Source organism: Rhinolophus sinicus, chromosome 13 (assembly GCF_057876585.1).
Source record: "Rhinolophus sinicus isolate RSI-liver-muscle chromosome 13, RSI-T2T, whole genome shotgun sequence".
Taxonomy (NCBI): domain Eukaryota; kingdom Metazoa; phylum Chordata; class Mammalia; order Chiroptera; family Rhinolophidae; genus Rhinolophus; species Rhinolophus sinicus.
Window position 1 is genome coordinate 45,058,530 of NC_142513.1, and position 21,701 is coordinate 45,080,230.

Here is a 21,701-nt window from a genome sequence, read left to right on the forward strand (position 1 = left end):
TCCTGTTCTTTTATTTGAAGTCATCTGTGTCGGGTACTCCAGGAGTGTCCCTTGTATGGGTTGTGTGTGTCCTCCTGTTACAGTTGAGCCTTGAATACTATAGGCATGTCAGTGGATAGGATTGACCCTCAGGCTGACTGGCAGAGCGGGATTTGCCCCAACAGGTTCTGGTGCCTGTTGAGACTGCCCTTTGGGTGTGCCACTTGTGGGGCTAATATGGTTGTGCTTTGCTGTGATGTGAAGCCAACCTCCACATATGTTGGCTCTGGCACCTCTTGTGTGGCGCTCTGGTGCAGGCCCAGGTCAGCCACTGCCTGTATCCAGCTGGGGACTACCTGTAGGAACTGCAGAGCAATCTGTGATTGGTTGCTGTTGGTACTGGACCTGAAGGCACGTGGGTGAGGCCACTCTACCATCTGAGGATGACTGCCATCAGTACCAGGCCTGGGGTGGCTCAGCAAAAAGCCTAGGGCACCATGAGGTCTGTTGCTGCCTATTGGCTCCCATAAGGCTCAGATGCTGATAGAGCTCTGTGCACTATGTGAGTTGGATGAGGCAGGGTCTCAGAGTTGCCAGGGTGGTATGATTGGTGTTCGCCAGGTTAATGTAGATTCTGGTTTGGTGCCAGTGATGAACCTGCAGTTACTCAGCAAAAGTCTCAGAGAATACTGAGGCCAGTTGCCGCCTGCTTGGGGTCCGTGGACCCCTGAGAATTGTCCTGGAAAGAATTCACTGTGAGTAGGTCTGGCTGCTCATGGAGAAAGTGCCTCCGCCATTGGGTGAGTTGGGTGGAGTGGTGTCCCAGGGAGTCACCAGGGTGGAATGAGCAGAATTCAGGCCATTGCAGATTCAGATTTGGCCATGTGGGGTGGGCTCAACACAGGAAAGATGGTGCCTGCCTGCTGCACAGGAGGAAGATTCTCCCCAGGGAAAATGGCAACTGTCCCTCCAGTCCTTCCCCAGAAGCCACACAACTCAGTCTTTCCCTGTATGTTTCTGCTGCTTCCCCATTCACTATTGCTCAGCTATAGCCCAGGGAGAGTGCCTGTGAGCGAGTGAGTCTGTGAGGGAGCCCTGTTCGAGGTTGTCTGGTTTCCTGTATCCTTCCGTCTCACCCAGATAGTCAGAATCCCCACTGTTTTTCACAGCCAGATATGAGAGATCCTTTTCTTGGTATTGGTACGCCAGGCTGGGGAGCCTGGTGTGGGGCTGGGGTCCCTCACTCCTCCAGAAGGGACTTCCATGGCTGAGATATCCCTCCCAATTTTCAACTGCCACATGCAGGTAAGGGGTATCTCCACATCTCTGCCCATTCTACATCTCGGCCCCTCCTAGTCTCGACAGGGCTGCTTCTTTATATTCTTAGTTCTAAAACTTCTGTTCATCTAGACTTCAGATGGTTCTACAGGTTGATTGTTCTATAATTTAGTTGTAGTTTTAATGTGGTCAAGGGAGGAGGCAAGCACAATGTTTATCTACTCCGCCATCTTGAATCAGCTTATCTATAATATTTCTCCCATTGGCATTTTAAATCTCCACCTGGGGATGTGTTTTTTATTATGATAATGAGGAAAAGTTAACTATAGGGCAGCTCTTTTAACTAATGTGGATGCACGGCTTTAGGAACTTTCTGTTGGCCTTGTTATAACACTGTTGTGATTATGGTTCTATCTGCTCATTGTTTCTTACTGGCTGAGGGATGTGACTTAAGATTGTTTTCCCCAGCTGCCAGCTCTGGCTATGTGACTACCAACCACATAATTATTTTGGTGCTCAAATTGTGTAAGATTTGCCCAGTTGGAGTGTCTTCCAGCTGGCAGCCATGTCTTTGTGCCATGTCACCATCATGTTTTGTTTTGTTGATTAGTTCCATACTTTCTAGTATCATAAGATGCTCCAGACTCATTTTGTACTTTAAATTATTAGCACTTGCCCAAGAATCAGCCATTTCTCCAAGGAGCCCTGGTTCCTTACATAAAGGAACGGTCTTCGAGACCAAGATCTGGTTGCTTGATGTGCTCAGAGGGAGGGATCTCTGCTTCTTGGCTGAGGACATTTTTTGTAGTTAGTCTCCAGAGGTAGAGATAACCTTGAAGATTCCCCAGTGTGCATCACCCAATCTTTCCAAAGTCTCTGCTTTGTGTTTCCCTAAAGTTTATAACCAGGATATTTGTTAGCAAGGAAACTGTGCGTTCCCTTGTTGCCAAATTCCCTTCCTATTTAACTGTCATTTTAGCTTTTCGTTCTTTCTTTCTGTTGTCAGCCTTGGTTTTCTTGGCGAGGCTGCCTTTGGTGAAAGGAAATGTAAAATGTTAATCAGATCCTCCTAAGAGATTCTTTGAAGTTTCATGTTTTCACTGTTGCCTTGGGTAGACACCATAATGGAGCAGTGTGTCCTTGATGAAAAGCCCCAAATAGAGATTTTCCCTGTCTGAATTTCCACACTTTTATAGACTAAATGTTTGTGTTCTCCCAAATTCATATATTGAAGCCTTTTCCTCCGCTATTAGGAGGTGGGGACTTTGAGAGGTGATTAGGTCACAAGGGTGAGCTCGGTGAAGGGTATTAGTGCTGTATAAAAGGGACCCAGAGAGTTCTCCCATCCCTCCATCACTTGAGGACATAGGAAAAGATGGCTGTCTATGAACCAGGAAGCTCTCAAAAGACATTGAATCTGCTGACCTCTTGATCACGGACTTCTAGCCTCTAAAACCATGAGAACTAATTTCTGTTATTTATATAAGTCCCCAGTCTGTGGTGTTTTTGTTATAGCAGCCCAAATAGACAGACACATACCAACTCCTAACAGAGGTCCCCACCATTGCCTGTCGGTAGGCGGGTCTTCAGCCCCCCTCATGTGTCGCTTACTCAGGCCTGGCTGGTCACCCCAGGCAGCTGCTGGTACCACTGTGCTCTCAGATGTTTTCCAGTGTTGCTGTTGAAATTACACCCTCCCCCTGCTTTCCTTCATGAGCTTGCTTCTGTCTTCTGACAAAAGAGAAGGAAAGCCTATGCACATTTAGAGTGCTCAGACCCTCCGTGCTGTAGTGTGTGGGCAGTGGGCTTGTTGCCTTCTCTCACTAGTGCAGTCGTGCCCTATAACTACCTTGGCATCCACAGGCACCCAAATAAACAGGCAGGACATGTGAACACAGACAGGCTCCTTTTCTGGAGGTGTGATGACAAGCCAGTCACTACCCTCCAGGAACAGTTTCAGGAAGACTAGGTTTATTCAACAAGAAGTGCCTGGAGAAAAAATTCAGATAGGATTAGAAATCAGAAATGGAGCCCTGTGGGTATACTGTGTCTGGGGCCCTGAGTCCTCTCCATATGGCCTTAGCTAGTTTTGGCTTCCCCCAGGGTGAGTGTCCTAAAAGGAGAAGCCAGTATAACCTGTGCCTTTGGAAGATGTGCCATCACTTCTGCCATCTTCCGGGTCGGACAGTCACTGGCCTGCCCGCAGTCATAAGTGGACATGGCAATTTGCACATTGATGGAGCTGGCTGTGGACCATCTGGGAAAGTGGGCTGTAAACTACTTTTTCTAGCCCTTTAAAAATCAGGTGACTGAATGTGTTTGCTAAGATATATTTCATTCAAATGTGGTCAAAATTATACTTGTTGCAAAAGAGACCCTTTGAAGTTTTCATGCCTCCCCAAATAACCCCTCTTCCCCTGACATACCTACTTACCCAACTACCTTACTTCCTGTTTGACACGATTATCTCTGCTTTGTGGCCTTGTATCTGAAGCACTCAGTATCCTCTTTGGTAGTCACTAGCTACAGAACCCTTTGCAAATTCTACAGCAGCTAAGGAACAAACACCAGGACACATCCCAGGTCACATCCGGGATATTGCTGCCTCACACTCACGTTGCAGCATCATTGTGATTTTAAACAAAGTACACTGTAATTTCATATGTTGGCAATTCTCTATTTTTTCTACATTTCTCCTCAATTTTTACTCCACTTTTTTTTTCTGAACCCCTTTTATGTATCCAGTTGTAGAAAGTTGCGCCAGGCATAAGAAAGTCAAGAGATGACCCTTGCTATTGTTTCATTCACCATATAGTTAGGAATGTAGGATACAGCTTAAGTATCCATGGCACCGCAGTCTTTGTTGCTCCCTAAGTGTGGCCCAGTCTCCATGCCAGTAGTTTCTTGGGCTGAGTGGCCACAGCAGCTGGAGAATGTGTCTGGCTGTGCCCCACAGGACCTACAGGACCAAAATGACGAACTGCAGGCTGCACTGGAGGACCTGCGGGCATGGTTGCCCCAGAGTTGGCACAGCTGGCCCCATGCACAGTCAGACAGACAGCTACTCCCTAGACATGGCCGAGCAGGTAAGAGCGCCGTCCTGGGAGGTGGCAGTGGTGTGCTCCTACTATGTGCAGGGGGTGCTGGTGGCAATGGGCATCTATCTACCTCTGCTACACAGGCTTCCTTAAGGTCCAGGCAATGCAGTGGTGGGTGGGCTGGCTTCACAACACATCAGGGTCTGGCCTAGCTTCCAGGTGGTCATGAGCTCCTCAGACCGCCACATGTAGGGGAGGGGTCTATAACCCAAAGCCAGAGGTGAATACAACACCCAGAGCCCTGAGAAAGGTTGAGTAAGTTGAGGGTTTTACCATTTGGATAGAAATGGTGAAGGTTAGGATGACCTTGACATGACTGCAGGGTTGGTACATCCCAGTGGCCCTCCTGTGTTGTGAGGAGTCCAGGGGATCCAGGCAAGTGTTCAGCATAGTCCAGATACACATATGGTCATCTAGAGAAGGGAAGAGAGGGGGTGCTGGGGGTGAGTCGGGGTCTGGTCTCAGGTCTATGGCAGCTCTTACGAAGGGAAGGAAGACACAAAGTCGTATAAATGGGTCACGGACTCCTGGTATTCACAGAGGCCTTGTGTGGACCGAGCAGACCCGCTTGATGTTTCAAGCCTGGGTGAAGTGGATGGTATCATCCTCAGGGTCTGGGGTGGGAATGACACGGGAAGTGCCCCCACCCCCTCTGTGCAGAGCTGCAGGCTGAAGGTATAACTTGAAAAAGACCAAGTTTTCGTGCTTCCTAATTCAGCCCATAGATATGGGGTGAGCTCCAGGCCCTGAGAGGCCCTGAGGACCTTTGTTTAAATGTTGGTGGCTCTTTCTAGGGATCATTGGGGGTTCAGATGCCAGAGCTGTCCTTGAGTTTCTGTGGCTCGTTTTGGAGGAGTGTGGTTTTGGCTGGTTGCTCCTCTTCCTGATAGGTGTATAGGGCAGATGCCGTGCAGGCTCACATGATGCACATGCTTCGTGTTGCTGCTGCCGTGGGGGCCGTGGGGGCCGCAGGGAGGCTCCAGCAAACCTGACTGCCTCCATCAATCATGCATCATGGCAGCTGCAGCCCTCAGAGAACATCTTGTTCCCATTTGGAACACTGAGAACACTTGGAGTTTCCCATATTGCTTGGAAAAAGCTTACTTGATAAAACAGAAGCGAGTACTTAAGAAAGCCAACATATGACTCTCCATAGGAACCACGTGGGTTTTCTGTGCTTACGGGCACAGCTTCAGCCCCTGAGGGAACCGCTCACGGGCAGCTTCTTTAGTGGAATCTGATGGCTCCTGAGACCCACAGCAGGAAGGTTGTAGAATGTGGCCAGAGTCTCAGATGGTACCACATCCCCAGATGAGTTGTGATATATGGCTAGTTGGGCAGCCTGGCCACAGGGAAGGAGACACTTGTTATCTCCTGTGTCCCTGGAGGAGTCTGAGCTGCACAGGGTATGTAACCCTAGTTATGAGCCACTGACCCGTAGCCCAGGGCATAGCAGAGCTGGGGTCCAATACCCAGGGCTGTCCTTGTCCAGAAGGTCTTGGGCTGTGGCACCAGAAGCAGTTCCATGCTTCATGTTGTCATTGACAAAACTAAAGCTAGGTCTCTCAGCTGGGGCCTCTTCTCTTCCCCTTCACTCCTCCATCTCACCATAGAGATTCCATTGTCCCCATCAAAGGAGGAGGTGTCTGTCTGCTGCCAGAGGGGACAGTCACAACAGCAGCAGAATTGTGGTGGAGGGGACCATATGGATTGTGGCAGCCAGGCCATCAGCACATTCAGCTGGAACCACTCCTGATGGACACCCATTTACCTGGGCCCATTGGCCAGACCCAGATGGCAGCTTCTGGCTGTCAGGGCAGTAGGATGCCTTCTTTCCTGAGGTGTTTACCCTGAGTTCTGTTGGCCCTGATGTCCCTGAATCTGTCACTTTTTTTCATGGAAATTAATTTGGAAAATGGAAGATAGTAAGCTTTAGGACATGTGTCTTTTCCTTTTACTTTCCCAGTCCCTGGTCCAGCACAGATGAAAGAAACCCTAGCAGTAGCCAAAACCCACATTTTCAGTCAACCCTTTGGTGTGCCTCCCAACATGCACAATGTTGGAAATGCCTGGCACCCCAGGAGGGCTGGGAGAGCTTGTGGGCTCACAGGTATATCATCAAAATGAGCTGCCCATATGTCTGATGTTGTCGGTGAGGAGAATCTTCTGGAACAAAGTATGACTTCCTGTGATTTCTCAGAGCCTTCACTCTGAAAGTATTTCACTCCATGCCTGACTTATCTGTTGAAACCCCACATTATTTGTATGATGTATATGCCTTGTCATAAAATACTGACTGCCACAGAGATTTGTCTGTGCTACAGATCACACTTTTTTCTGTCTTTTTAGTCCCTCTGTGTATCTGGGTCAGGGAACACAATTTAAGGTGAATTAACTATACCATGTATGGCATCTTTTAGAGAATTAAAGGACCTGACAAATCTTGCAGGGAGCCTCTTGGAGTAATCTATGTTCTGGCTAAGACTCAAAATGCTGATTTCTCAAGAGCTCCAACTTTGAGAATGAGGCATAACAAACCATTTGTGGAAACCTGCGAGGAGCACTGAGTTCTTCTCACAGAAGGTGCCTGTGGAAGGTTGTGCTTTCTCATTGGTGGTGCAAGAAAGCTGGGATGACTACTCAGTGCTGTCCTAATGTCAGATGGGATGGTTGGGAACAGCCCCCATGGCGTCCTTGGCAGGACATGAACAGAAATATCCTCTTGTTTGCAGGCATCATCTCCTCTGTGGGTGATTCCACTCCAGTGAGTTTAGAAACGGAGATAATGATGGAGCAAGTGAAGGAACATTACCAAGACCTCAAGATCCAGCTAGAGACGAAGGTCGGGGGGCATGAGGGAGGCCACAGGGAGATTCGGGTGCTTCCTGCTGTCTGTCGGAAAGCTTCTCTCGCTGTGCTGATGGTTGAGCATGCACGCATCTGCCTACAGATTCTCCTGCTCTGTAGTAAGCCCACTCAAGGGAGGAAAGTTTGTAGGGAAAGGGAAGTAAAATTGACATTCAACCTCAAGCCCTCTTTGGCGGGAAATGGAATAACTAATAATGGGAGAGAATGGGGTTATGTGTGTCTGGAGTGTGACAAGGGTACTGCTGAGGCCAGACCTCCCTGCTTGCTCTGCCACTGGGGAATCATTCTAAGCTGAAATGACTCTGGGGCTTGCCCTTGGTGAGGTACTCCGTGGCTTCCTGGCGAGGACCACCCTGGCCAAGTCTGTCTTCTCAGATCAACATATCTCCTGCTCTTTTATTAGATTGTGGTGGGTTTTGTTAAGGGACAGTGTCCACCTCTGTCTTGCAGTCATGCCTGTGGGTTCCCTGAGTGCATTAGCTGGAAACTCCTGCAGTAACCTTGCCTACCCATAGCTGAATAGTATTCCTTCCCACCGGGATCTCCAGAGTGTTCAGAGCAACTCCACTGGTCTCGTGAAGGCTCCCTTTTCTCTCAGTGTTGTCACAACCTCTGTCCTCCTCATGCTGCCAGGCCAGGTACCTGGCCCATCTGGCCCCCAGCTTCTCTTCCCCACCTGCTGGAACTGCCTCACGGGACTGATGGAAGGTTACGGGGATAACTAACGCCTGAGGCCACCTGGGCCCTTGGGGGAGCCTTGGACATTGTTGGCATGGCTGTCCCTGGCACCTCATCAGATCTGGGCCACCTGCTCTTTGACTGTCCTGCTTGGAAGCCTCAGACTTCTGTGTTGTATTGTCAGTAAGTTATTTTGGGAACCTCCTGATTGATATTGCTCACGTTTATTTTCTCAGGTAAATTTCTATGAAAGGGAAATTGAGGTGATAAAAAAAGACTTTGCAAAGGAGAGAAATGAAATGGAGCAGGCTTTCAAGCTTGAGGTCAGTGTACTGGAGGATCAGAAAGCTGACCTGGAGACACTCCATGTGAAATCTCAGGAGGTCATCCGAGGCCTGCAAGAACAGCTCCAGAGTGCAGCCCATGGCCCTGAGCTGGAGAGGAAGTTTGAGCTGGAGAAGGTGGAGATGGAGCAGTGCTACACGCAGGCGCTGTCTGGCCTGGCCCAGCGGCTATCCCAGGAGAAGGACCAACTGGAGGAGGAGCTGCATTGGAGGCATCAGCACAAGCTACAGCAGATGAGGTCCAGTGCCATGTCCGTTCAGGATTTCATGTCTAGGGTTTCTTGCCAAGAACCAAAATTTAAAATTGAATTAGGCAAACTGTTCAGAATGGCAGTACCTATTAACTAGGTGGTTTTCTCGGGATGAGCATTGAAAAAAAACAGATCACCGTTTAAGGATTTTACTTTAAATTTAAAATGTGCATTAACTAGAGCTTAGGCAATTAAACAGTTTATTTTTTAGAATTTTAACTCATTTATTACCTTCTGCCTGAGACTTGTCTGGTAGCAAAGGGCAATATGTTCTTCATCGTTTAATATCTTGTTCTAATTTTCTGGGATATGGTGTTATAGCCCATGAGGAGATGGATAAAAGATTTAAAAACCCTAAAACAATGGGAGGGACCATTAATTTGGGTTAGTGACAGTCTTTTTTTTTTTTTTAATTTATTGGGGTGACAATTGTTAGTAAAATTAAATAGATTTCAGGTGTACAGTTCTGTATTACATCATCTATAAATCCCATTGTGTGTTCACCACCCAGAGTCAGTTCTCCTTCCATATATTTGGTCCCCCTTACCCTCATCTCCCACCCCCCACCCCCTTACCCTCTAGTAACCACTAAACTATTGTCTGTGTCTATGAGTTTTTGTTTCTCATTTGTTTCTCTTGTTCTTTTGTTGTTTTTGGTTTATATACCATGTATCAGTGAAATCATATGGCCCTCTGCTTTTTCTGTCTGACTTATTTCGCTTAGCATTACTCTCTCAAGATCCATCCATGTTGTCACAAATATGCCTGTATCATCTTTTCTTACCGCCGAATAGTATTCCATTGTGTATATATACCACAACTTCTTTATCCATTCATCTATCAAAGGACATTTTGGTTGTTTCCATGTCTTGGACACCAAAAATAAAGCTGCAATGAACATTGGAGCACACGTGTCTTTATGGATAAATGTTTTCAGATTTTTTGGATAGATACCCAGGAGAGGGATAACTGGGTCATATGGTAATTCTATTCATAATTTTTTGAGGAACGTCCACACTGCCTTCCATAACGGCTGCACCAGTCTGCATTCCCACCAACAGTGTATGAGGGTTCCTTTTTCTCCACAGCGTCTCCAACACTTGTTACTATTTGTCTTGTTGATGTTAGCCATTCTGACTGGGGTGCGGTGATATCTCATTGTGGTTTTGATTTGCATTTCTCTGATGATTATGAAGTTGAGCATTTTTTCATGTCTATTTGCCATTTGTATGTCCTCTTTGGAGAAATGTCTCTTCAGGTCCTCTGCCGATTTTTCAACTGGGTTTGTTTTTTTTTGCTGTTGAGTTTCATGAGTTCCTTGTATATTTTGGATATTAGCCCCTATTCAGAGGCACTGTTTGTAAAAACCTTCCCCATTCAGTTGGTTGCCTCTTTATTTTGTGATGGTTTCTTTTGCTGTGCAGAAGCTTTTAACTTTCATATAGTCCCATTCTTTTATTTTAGCTTTTACTTCCATTGCCTTTGGAGTCAAATTCATAAAATGCTCTTTGAACCCAAAGTCCATAAGTTTAGTACCTATGTTTTCTTCTATGCAGTTTATTGTGTCAGGTCTTATGCTTAAGTCTTTGATCCATTTTGAATTAATTTTGGTACATGGTGACAGATAGCAGTCCTGCTTCATTCTTTTGCACGTGGCTATCCAATTCTCCCAGCACCATTTATTGAAGAGGCTGTCTTTTCTCCATTGTATATGTTTTGCTTCTTTGTCAAAAATTATCTCTCCATATTTATTTATGTGGTTTCATTTCTGGGTTCTCAATTCTATTCCATTGGTCTATGTGTCTGTTTCTCTGCCAATACCATGCTGTTTTGATTATTGTAGCCCTGTAATACAAGCCAAAGTCAGGGAGTATGATACCTCCAGTATTGTTCATTTTTCTTAAGATTGCTTTGGCTATTCGGGGTCTTTTGTGATTCCAAACAAATCTGATGGTTTTTTTGTTCTATTTCTTTAAAAAATGGCATTGGGATTTTGATGGGGGTTGCATTAAATCTGTATATTGCTTTGGGTAATATGGCCATTTTAACTATGTTGATTCTTCCTATCCATGAGCATGGAATGTCTTTCTACTTCTTTGTGTCTTCTTCAATTTCTTTTAAAAATGTCTCATAGTTTTCAGCATATAGGTCCTTCACATCCTTGGTTAAGTTTATTCCTAGGGGGGGCCGGCCCGGTGGCTCAGGTGGTTAGAGCTCCGTGCTCCTAACTCTGAAGGCTTCCGGTTTGATTCCCACATGGACCAGTGGCCTCTCAACCACAAGGTTGCCAGTTCAAGTCCTCGAGTCCCGCAAGAGATGGTGGGCTCTGCCCACTGCAACTAAGATTAAACACGGCACCTTGAGCTGAGCTGCCTCCCGGATGGCTCAGTTGTTTGTTGAAGCACGGACTCTCAACCACAAGGTTGCCAGTTCAATTCCTCGACTCCCGCAAGGGATGGTGTGCTATGCCCCCCTGAAACTAGCAACGGCAACTGGATCTGGAGCTGAGCTATGCCCTCCACAACTAAGACTGAAAGGACAACAACTTGAAGCTGAACAGAACCCTCCACAACTAAGATTGAAAGCACAACAACTTTACTTGGATAAAAGTCCTGAAGTACACACTGTTCCCCAATAAAGTCCTGTTCCCCTTCCCAATAAAAATCTTTAAAAAAAAACGAAAACACGTTTATGCCTAGGTATTTTATTCTTTTTGCTGCAATTGCAAAAGGAATTGCTTTTTGTATTTTTTTTTCTGAGATTTCATTCTTAGTATATAGGAATGCAATGGACTTTTGTACGTTGATTTTGTAGCCAGCAACTTTACTGTATTCGTTGATTGTTTCTAATAGCTTTTTGGTGGAGTCTTTAGGGTTTTCTATATATAGCATCATGTCATCTGCAAAGTGTGACAATTTAACTTCTGCATTCCCAATTTGGATGCCTTTTATTTCTTTCTCTTGCCTGATTGCTCTGGCAAGGACTTCCAACACTATGTTAAAAAGCAGAGGTGATAGGGGACAGCCCTGTCGTGTTCCTGAACGTAGAGCAAAGGGCTTCAGTTTTTCACCATTAATTATGGGATTAGCTGAGGGCTTGTTATATGTGGCCTTTATTATGTTAAGGTATTTTCCTTCTATACCTATTTTGTTAAGTGTTTTAATCATAAATGGATGTTGTATCTTGTCAAAGGCTTTTTCTGCATCAATTGATATAATCATATGATTTTTGTCCTTTATTTTGTTAATGTGATGTATCACATTGATGGATTTGCGTATGTTGAATCATCCTTGTGCCCCGGGGATGAATCCCACTTGGTCGTGATGAATAATCTTTTTAATGCATTTTTGAAGATGATTTGCTAGAATTTTGTTGAGGATTTTTGCATCTGTACTCATCAGAGATATTGGTCTGTAGTTTTCTTTCTTTGTGTTGTCCTTACCAGGTTTTGGTATCAGGGTAATGTTGGCCTCATAAAATGAGTTAGGGAGTACTGTCTCTTCTTCAATTTTTTGGAAGAGTTTGTGCAGAATTGGTATTAGATCCTCTTTGAAGGTGTGGTAGAATTCACTAGTGAAGCCATCTGGTCCCGGACGTTTGCTTTTGGGAAGGTTTTGGATGACTGATTCAATTTCGTTACTGGTGATCGGTCTGTTTAGATTTTCCAGTTCTTCATGGTTCTGCCTAGGAATGCTATATGTTTCTAAGAACTTGTCAATTTCTTCTAGGTTATTGAATTTGGTGGCATATAGTCCTTCATAGTATTCTTCAAAGATCCTTTGTGTTTCGGTGGTGTCTGTGATAACTTCCCCTTGTTCATTTCTGATTTTGTTATTAGTGTCTTCTCTCTTTTTATCTTAGTGAGTCTAGCCAAGGATTTGTCAATTTTGTTAATCTTTTCAAAGAACCAGCTCTTTGTCACATTAATTTTTTCTATTGTCTTTTTGTTCTCTATTTCATTTAGTTCTGCTCTGGTTTTTGTTATTTCCTTTCTTCTGCTTACCTTTGGTTTCATTTGTTCTTCTTTTTCTAGTTCTTTAAGGTGTAACGTGAGGTTATTTATTTGAGATTTTTCATGTTTCTTGAGATAGGCCTGTAATGACATAAATTTCCCTCTTAAAACTACTTTTGCTGCATCTCAAAAATTTTGGTAGGATGTATTTTCATTGTCATTTGTTTCTATGTATCTTTTGATCTCTCCTCTAATTTCTTCTTTGACCCAGTCGTTCTTTAAAAGTATGTTGATTAATCTCCATGTATATGTGTTTTTTCCTGTTTTCTTTTTGCAGTTGATATCCAATTTCAAAGCCTTGTGATCAGAGAATATGCTTGGTATGATTTCAATCTTCTTAAATTTACTGAGGCTGATTTTAAGTCCCAATATATGGTCTGTGCTTGAGAATGTTCCATGTACACGAGAAAAAATGTATAGTCTGATGTTTTAGGATGAAATGCTCTATATATGTCAATTATGTCCATTTCATCTAATGTGTCATTTAGGGCTGCTATTTCGTTATTTATTTTCTTTTTGGATGATCTATCCATAGCTGTAAATGATGTATTTAAGTCCCCTAGTATAATTGTGTTTTGGTCAATTTCTCCCTTTAGTTCTGTTAGTAGTTGCTTGGTATATTTCAGTGCTCCCTGATTGGGGGCATAAATATTGATGACTGTTAAGTCGTGTTTTGTATGGTCCTTTTTACCATTATGAAATGTCCATCTTTGTCTCTTGTTATCTTTTTCACCTTGAAGTCTGTTTCATCTGATATCAGTATGACTACACCTGATTTTCTCTGGATACCTTTTGCTTGGAGTGTCAATTTCCACCCTTTCACTTTGAGTCTATGCTTGTCCTTGTAGCTGAGATGTGTCTCTTGGAGACAGCATATGGTTGGGTTTAGTTTTTTGATCCAATCTGCTACTCTGTGCCTTTTTATTGGTGAGTTCAGTCCATTTACATTTGGGGTGATTATTGATATGTGAGGATTTCCTGTCATTCTATCTTTAGTTTTCTGGTAAGGCTGTGTCTCCATTGTTTTTTTGCCTTTTTGTTGTTGTCTATTATTTCTCTATGGTGATATTCTATGATGTTTCCCTCTGTTTCTTCTTTTATTACAGTATCTGTTTCAGTTCTGGATTTTTTTTGAGTGGTTACCCTTAAGTTTATGTAAAAGAAAGTTTGATATTTAGAGTATTCCATTTTCTTCAGCATGCGTACTTTCTCCATTCCCATATTCCGGTTCATGCCTTTACTCTCCTGCTTTTTATGTTTCGATTGTCACAAATTGTCCCTGTTGATGGTGGTCAAATAGCCTCCTGTAGTATTTCTTGTAGTGCAGGTTGTGTATTAGAAAATTCCGTCAGCTTCTGTATGTCTGGAAAGGTCTTTATTCCTCCTTCTTATCTAAAGGGTAACTTTGCTGCATATATTATTCTTGGCTCATAATTTCTCTCTTTCAATAGTTTGAATATTTGGTTCCACTCTCTCCTGCCTTGTAGAGTTTCTGCTGAAAAATCTGATGGTAATCTAATTGGCTTTCCTTTGTAGGTTACCATCTTCCTTTCCCTGGCTGCCTTGAGGATTCTTTCTTTGTCATTGATTTTAGACAGCTTCAATACAATGTGCCTTGGAGAAGTCCTGTTGGGATTGAGGTAATTAGGTGTTTTATTGCTTCTTGGATTCGAGGATCCAGTTCTGTCCACAGGTTTGGGAAGTTCTCATCGACAGTTTGTTTGAATATATTCTTGTTCCCTTCTCTCTTTCTTCTATTTCTGGTATGCCCATTATTCTTATATTGCTCTTTCTGTTGGAGTCAGAAAGTTCTTGTAGAGTTCTTTCATTTCTTTTAAGTCTCCAGTCTCTTTTTTCTTCCATCTGTTTAATTTCCATGTTTCTATCTTCGATGTCACTGATTCTTTCCTCCATCTGGTCAACTCTACTACCTAAGCTGGCTATTTCATTCTTCATTTCTTCTATTGAGTTCTTAATCTCCAGAGATTCTATTTGGTTCCTTTTTAAAATTGTAGTGTCTTTGGTAAAATATTCATTTTGTTGTTTGATTGTTTTTCTGAGTTCATTAAACTGCCTTTCTGTATTTTCTTGCATCTCATTGAGTTTTTTCAGAACTGCAATCTTGAATTCTCTGTCATTTAAATCACATATTTCCATATCTTTAAGTTCCTTTTCTGGAGACTTTTCACTTTCTTTCTGATCTGTCTTTTTGCCTTGGTTATTCATGGTAATTACTGATTTATTATTTCTCTTCCTAGACATCTACAGGAGTGGCCTCTGCAACTGGTTGATAGGAAGAGGTCTTTCTTTTGTTTTCCAGTACTTGTTGGTAGAATGTTTTATTTTCTCTCCGACTGCAACCCTTTTTTCTCTCTCACACGGTAGTGCTATGTTTTCTCTGCACTATTCCAGCTTCTCACACAATGGGGGGATTCCCTGTGAGACGGGCTTCTCCTCTGTTAATAGTTCATCTAGGTCACACGGCGCAGTGTCCCAGTGGGTATGCGGAGAGCTTTTGATGTTCCAAAGCTCTTCCTGCACCAGATTCAGAGCCCGTATGTTTCAACAGTTCTGTTTACTCCTGCAGGGATCTGCCCAGACAGGTGGGGCCAGGGGCAGGGTGAGTTGTGAGAGGTGGCCCAGAGCAATGGCGGCAACCACCACCATAGCCGGTCCTGCTTCCACAGCTCCCTCCCCTTTGCTGGAACTAGTTGGGCTGTGAATTGGTGTCTGCGGTCCACAGTTCTCAGAACAGCACATATTCTCTTATTTTGATCTGACACTGCTACTGTTCCGCTTCTAGCACCAGGCAGTTGGGGGCAGGGCGAACTCTGGGAGGGTAGGGAGGGGGCGGCTGGTCTCAGTGCCTAAGGCTTCCCTTCTCTGCTCGGCAGTGAGGGCTTAAACCACCGTTTTCAGCCTTCTTCCCTCAGTTTTTTCTCCGAGGTCTCTGCCGTGAGCGTTGGGTTCAGCCATGTTATATGCTGCCCCCTCAGCCCTGTGGGCCATAAGCGGAGCCCTAGCAGTCCGAGTTCTTCCCTCTCCTGCAGCTGCGGTAGTTCCGGGAAGCAGCGAGCTCGGCGCACTGAGCTAGGTCTGCGTCCGGCGCCCGCGCTGCTCCATCCCCACACTTTTCCCTTCCTTCCTCCCCGCTCGTGTGATCACCCAACTTTAGGTGAATTCAGTAGTGGGCCTCTTTGTCTGCTATGCAGGGATTCCTTTGTGGAGTTATAGTTGTTCGGTTAGTTGTAAATTCCAGGGGAGATTTACAGAGGCTCACCTCATGCCACCATTTTGATGACAGAAAACCGTGAGATTCTTGTAAAGGATAAAATGTATGCGTAAAGGAAAGAAAAGTTTTATTTGGAAAACTGGAATATGGTCTTTTGTGTCCTGCAGTGTCATAGTTGCATGAGAAGTACCCCCATGCCCATACTTTGTTGAGTGGATCTGACTTAGTAGAGGACAGCTACTTACTGCAGGTGCAGTGCTGGTCACCCAGCCCTTCCCTGTCCTGTGTGGAATCTTGGATCCTCCGCAGCTCAGGAGAGGATGGCCACACCCACACATGTTGGCCCAGGGCTTAGTGGACAGCTCACAGTTAAGGGGCCCACTGCACACCTGCACTCCTCCCAGAGGAGCTCTGTATGGGCTTGGTTGGGTTATGCTGTTGTTGCCAAGTGAACATGGTCCCAATCACACATTGATAGCAGTATGTCAAGCGACTTTCCTATGGAAGTTATGCCCTTCGACCGGGGTTAGGTGAGCTCTCCCTTTCCTTGTCATGAGGATTGGAGGCAGCCTGTTCATAGGGAGGTGCTGAGAAAGAGTAAAATGCCCCTCAGACTGTGCCTGTGCTCCTTTCCTCCCTCTGCTCCAGATGACACCCTCTGGGGCTTGCAAGAACTGACTGACAGCTCCCGGAGTTCATAAGTCATATTGAAGTCATTTGCTTCCCAAGAGCTGTGTGACCAAAGCTCCCTCCCCACAAGGCAGCAGAGAAGCAGGTGCAGGTTGGCCCCCTCCTGCCCATCCCCATAGCATGTCGGGCCCTGGAAGCCTTGGCTTTTGTTGATAGGAGCTCCTGCTGCTGCTCACAGTCCCTCTGCAGCCTGGAAGTAGAGCCACATCTGACTCAGATCAGTGCTGGGCAGGAGCAGAGAACACACCATGCCAGGCTTCGTGCCTTCATGCAGCTCTCACCTCGGCTGCAACTCCGTTTTCCCAGAGCTGCCAACTCTCCAGTCCCATCAACTTATAGGGTTTTTCAAGGGCAGTTTTGACTGGATGAGTTTCACCCATCTGACTAAAACTCTAGGCTAGTGCTATCCATATCCCTGTGTCTACTGTGTCCATTATGGCAGCCTGTGGCTATTGGGCATGGACTTGGGGGCTGTGGAACTAAAGGACTAAATTTTGTTTATTTTTAATCAACTTGCATTTAACAGTCACATGTACAAGTGGCTTCTATGTTGGCTTCTGTATATGGAACCCAACCTCACTGAACTTTATTCCTCCAACGGCCTCTCTAAGGATGGTCCTAGGCTGTGGGGAGAAGCCCGCGAGCCATGGGAGTGAGACAGGATAAAGCTGGCCAAGCAGAGTGGTCTGCAGTTAGTATAATAAAAGCCCATGTGGCCTTTCTAACCTGAGGGGAAGATCTAGGGCTTAGCACTGCAGCCTGCAGTGCCTGTGACTCATTCTCTTTCTGTAAGACAGAGGCAGAAGTTGAGCTGAACCAAAAACTATCATGGATGGAAGCCTAGCAGGTCGCTCACTGTAAGAACTTATTGCTACAGCGTCAGCAGGAGAAGGAAGAGACACTACAGAAACATCTGCAAGTGAGACAGATGACAGAGCAGCCTGACCTGAAGAAGGAGCAAAGGGAAGAGAGGGAAAAGGAGCTCCTTACACACTGTAAACAGCAGCAACTCAAGCTGCAGGAGTTTATGAGTGAACAGCAGCCACAGCTTTGCAAGTCCTTTGCCTGAAGGAGAAGTTAGGACTCACCTATAGGAAGCAGGTGGAAAGCCTTGCCTGGGAAGCACAGATTTTGGCAGGCTCTCTTGAACACATCTGAGTTCTCCTCCTGCTGACTTTGAGCAGGACCCACTACTACGCCCCACCAGTGCATATGCCAGGCACTGTCCTTAACCGCCAAGTCCTTGTGCTGTTGGAACAGCTACAGAGAAGGCCATCCATCCAAATAAAGAGCCCCTCTGCTGCTGTGTTAGGGGCTGCCTAGCACTTCCTGGGAGGCTTAGGGCTGGGCTTGAGTGCCCCAGTGAGCTCTAGATGCTGCTGCAGCTGATGCCTTCAGGGGCAGCCTTGAGGTAGTGAGGTGCCCTGGAGATGTTGGTCTATTAGTAAGGTGCGGAGAGTGCCCAAATTTGCAGCCAGGCCCTCCTCCTCCCCAGGCTCCCATGGGGGACTCAGGCTGGCACATGCTGTACCTCAGTAGCCCAGAATTCTAGAAGGGCTTTCCCAGATACTGCAGAGCATGGCTTCGGGTGCTCTTCTCCTGGTTACTCAGGAGACAGAGGGCTACCCTGGGAGATGTTATGGGCCCTTGCATGCCTTATGGGCACTTGCATGCCAGTAACATGGTCAGTGCTCTGAATTCAGTGTCATTTGGTCTCATTAACCCCCACAGCACACCTGTGAAGTACCTGCTTCATGTGGAGATGGAAGCTCCATGAGGTATTATGCCACTTGTCCAAGCGGGTGACATTGGTTCACAGCAGACATGGGTCTGTCCTAGAGTGTGATCTCAAGCATGTGGTGAGACCTATATTCCAGCCCAGGTGCCAGCTCCTGCTCCAGCTGAGGACCATGGGCAACTTGCTTCATTAAAAAATTTTTTTTAATTATGTAGGATTTATGATAAACTAAAAGGAATGAAAATGTTGGTGCACCACCTAGCTTAAGAAAGAAAATAATATTAGCAGAGCTGGAAGCCCCTGGGCACCCATCCCCAGGCCTCCTCACTTCTCTAGAAGGTGTGTCTCCTGAAGGGGCTGTTTACTGCCATCTAGGCATTGCTTCATGCCCCTGCAGCTTACATGGGTGTCCCTGAAAGACATGAAAACTTGTTTGTGGTGGCCTGACTTCTAAATTTCCTCATCCATGAAGCAGAGTTAGTGCCGTGCGTGCAAAAGGGCATGGAACACGATATGACTGTGAGCATGTGCTAACAACCACACTGTTCCATAGCAAGCGCCCACAAATAGGCCAGTCTCAGGCCCAGCTTAAGCACTTGGGGACCTGCTCCATGCATGAGTCCACAGCCGCACTCCGGCACAGAAGGAGCCCAGTGCCTAGAATCCCATTCTTGTCCCTCTCAGACACTTCCCTGTGGACAGACATGTATGTCCAGACTTGTGCTATTTATTCATATTCTCCATCCCAATCCCAAGTGGTCTGCTTCTCCTGACACGCTGCACTCCCCAGACTATTGGCTCCACAACTGCAGTCATAGTTCAGGTCTCAGCAGGGTCTTCACGTATTTGGTAGTGTTTACGGGACACCTTCTATGTGCCAGCACAGGTAGGGATAGCACCTGGAGGCAAAATAGATGTTTGGAGCTTTCATCCCCATGACAGAGTACCACACTTCCTGCATGTCCCAGTGTTAGAAAGAAATCTCACCTTGAAGGCCATGGTGAGGATTTTTGCAAAGTCCAGAGAGTGACATGACCAGATTTGGGTTGTGAAAAACCTCTGCGAGCAGTTTAGAGAATAGCAGGGATTGTCTGAGTACCCATATGGCCTGAGTCATCCACGGTCACTTCTGCTCTCTCTTGTTCTAAACACACACACATACACACCCTTTCTGTTTTTTCTGAAGGCAGACATTTTGACACTTTACTAGTAAATACTTCAGCACATTATTTTGTAAGAACGAGGACATTATTCTACATGTCCACAATATCATTATCAGACATGGGAAATTTGACATAAATACAGTGCTATTTTTAATTTGTAACTCCATGTTCAGATTTGCCCAACTATTTCAATATGTTCTTTATTGTTCACCCATCCCAGATCCAATCAAGAGTTGTGCTATCCTTTAATTTAAAAGAGTGTATCAGTCTTTTAAAATTAATTTTTGTCAGTGGACATTGACTTTTTTATCATGGTAAAATATACATAACATAAAATTGATCATTTTAACCATTAAGTGCATAGTTCAGTGGCATTAAACATTCACAATGTTGTACAACCATCACCACTATCCACTTCCAAAAATTCCATCATCCCAAACAGAAACTCTGTACCTGTTAAATAATATTAAATATTAAAATTTTTGCTACCATGTTTCCCCAAAAATAAGACCTAGCTGGGCCAATCAGCTCTAATGTGTCTTTTGGAGCAAAAAATTAATGTAAGACCCAATCTTATTTTACTATAATATAAGACCTGGTATAATGTAATATAATGTAATGTAATGTAATGTAATGTAATAATATAATATAATATAATATAATATAATATAATATAATATAATATAATATAATATAATATACTACTGGGTGTTATGTTAATTTTTGCTCCAAAAGATGCATTAGAGCTGATCTTATTTTCGGCTAGGTCTTATTTTCGGGGAAACAGGGTAGTATTTTGTTTTTTTAGGATTTTAGCATCAATATTATAAGGGATGTTGGTCTATAGTTTTCCTGGAGTGTCTTTGTCTGGCTTTGGTATCAGAGTAATGTTGGCCTCAGACAATGAATTGAAAAGTATTCCCTCTGCAGTATTTGGGAGGAGTTTGAGGATTGGTGTTAATTCTTTAAATATTTGGTAAAATTCACCCGGGAGTCCATTTGCTCTTGGGCTTTTCCTTGTTGTGAGGTGTTTGATGACTGATTCAGTCTCTTTACTAGTTACAAGTCTGTTCAGATTTTCTACTTTTTTCATGAGTCAGTTTTGGCAGGAATTTGTATTACCAGGTGTGACGATTGTACCTCAGTTCTTGTCTTCTTCAAGGAAAGAATTTAGTCATGAGACAGAGTTTGTGCAAGTGTATGATAGTAAGAAATTTATTAGCAAAGTAGATTCACTCCAAAGATTATGAAGCGGGCTGTCCCAAGAGAGGGAAAAGCAGCCCCTCCTTACTTTGCATGAGAGTTTTTATTTCTATGGGTAGAATTATCTCCCCTCTAGTATTCCTCTTTAGTATCTCTCATTCTCCTACCTGGCATGCCTCATGCTCCCTTCTTGCTGCCAAGGTTGTCTGAGCTCATCCAGTGGCCCTGAGCTTTAGGGGCTTGTGTGAGCCCTCTAGCCTAGTGAGCTAGTTGTTTTGTGCCCGCCTTTGTTTATGCAGAGCAGGATATCTGTGACCTAAATAGGAGCAGCTGCAAGGGGTGTCCTAACCAGGGCTGGTTCCCTCCTTCTGCTCATTTCTACCTTTCTACCTACCCTATCATTTCGACATTAATATTTTTGAAGCATCAAGACCAGGTGTTTTACAGAATGGCCTTCCATTTGGATGCCTGGTTTTCCTCAGACTAGGTGCAGATGGAACATTTTAGGTGAGACTTGTCTGCTGATAATGCATCCTTCTCAGCTTGTCAAGTCAGAAGGCTGTAGTTACTCCTTTTTTGAATCTCATGCCTAATACTTTAGAGGACCATTTTCTTTCTTTCTGATGTATGGCCTACAAACGTTAGTGAGACTCTGGAGTGAATTTCCTCAGTTTTTGTTTGTCTGAAAATGTCTCAAATATTCATCTGTTTTTGAAAGAGACTATTCCTAGGAACACAAATCGAGGTTAACAGTTAAAGGGCTGTCCTCTGCCCTTTACACATGTTCAATATCTTCAAGATGCCTTTGTTGACATTGAGTAGTTTATGCTGTGTCTAATTTTTGTTCCTTTGTATGTATGTTAGTTTTCTATTGCTGCTGTAACAAATTACCACAAAGTTAGTGGCTAAAACAGCACAATTTATAATTTACAGTTTTGCAATTTAAAGTCTGAAATGGGTATGACTGGACTAAAATCAAGATGCTGGTAGGGCTGCCTTCCTTTCTGATGGCTCTGGAGCAGAATCTCTTTTCTTTCCTTTTCCAGCTTCTACAGGCTGCTCGGATTCTTTGGTTCCTGGCCCCCTTCAATCTTTAAAGCCAGCAGTGACTGGTTGAGGCCTCCTTACATCACATCACTGACACCAACTCTTATGCCTCCCTCTTCC

At 44.7% G+C, this 21,701-nt stretch overlaps 1 protein-coding gene across 5 annotated transcripts in view; it reads left to right on the forward strand.

Moving 5' to 3' along the window:
- The window catches only part of NINL (ninein like), a 203,231-nt gene that overhangs the window by 138,989 nt on the left and 42,541 nt on the right, over positions 1–21,701 (forward strand). For 4 of the 5 annotated variants that reach the window (XM_074317996.2, XM_074317997.2, XM_074317999.2 and 1 more), the window contains exons 14-16: positions 4,214–4,343; positions 7,088–7,197; positions 8,138–8,484. In XM_074317996.2, the coding sequence (XP_074174097.1) occupies positions 4,214–4,343; positions 7,088–7,197; positions 8,138–8,484 (587 nt within the window). The remainder of the gene's footprint in view (positions 1–4,213; positions 4,344–7,087; positions 7,198–8,137; positions 8,485–21,701) is intronic. The other variant, XM_074318000.2, reaches the window with a different exon arrangement.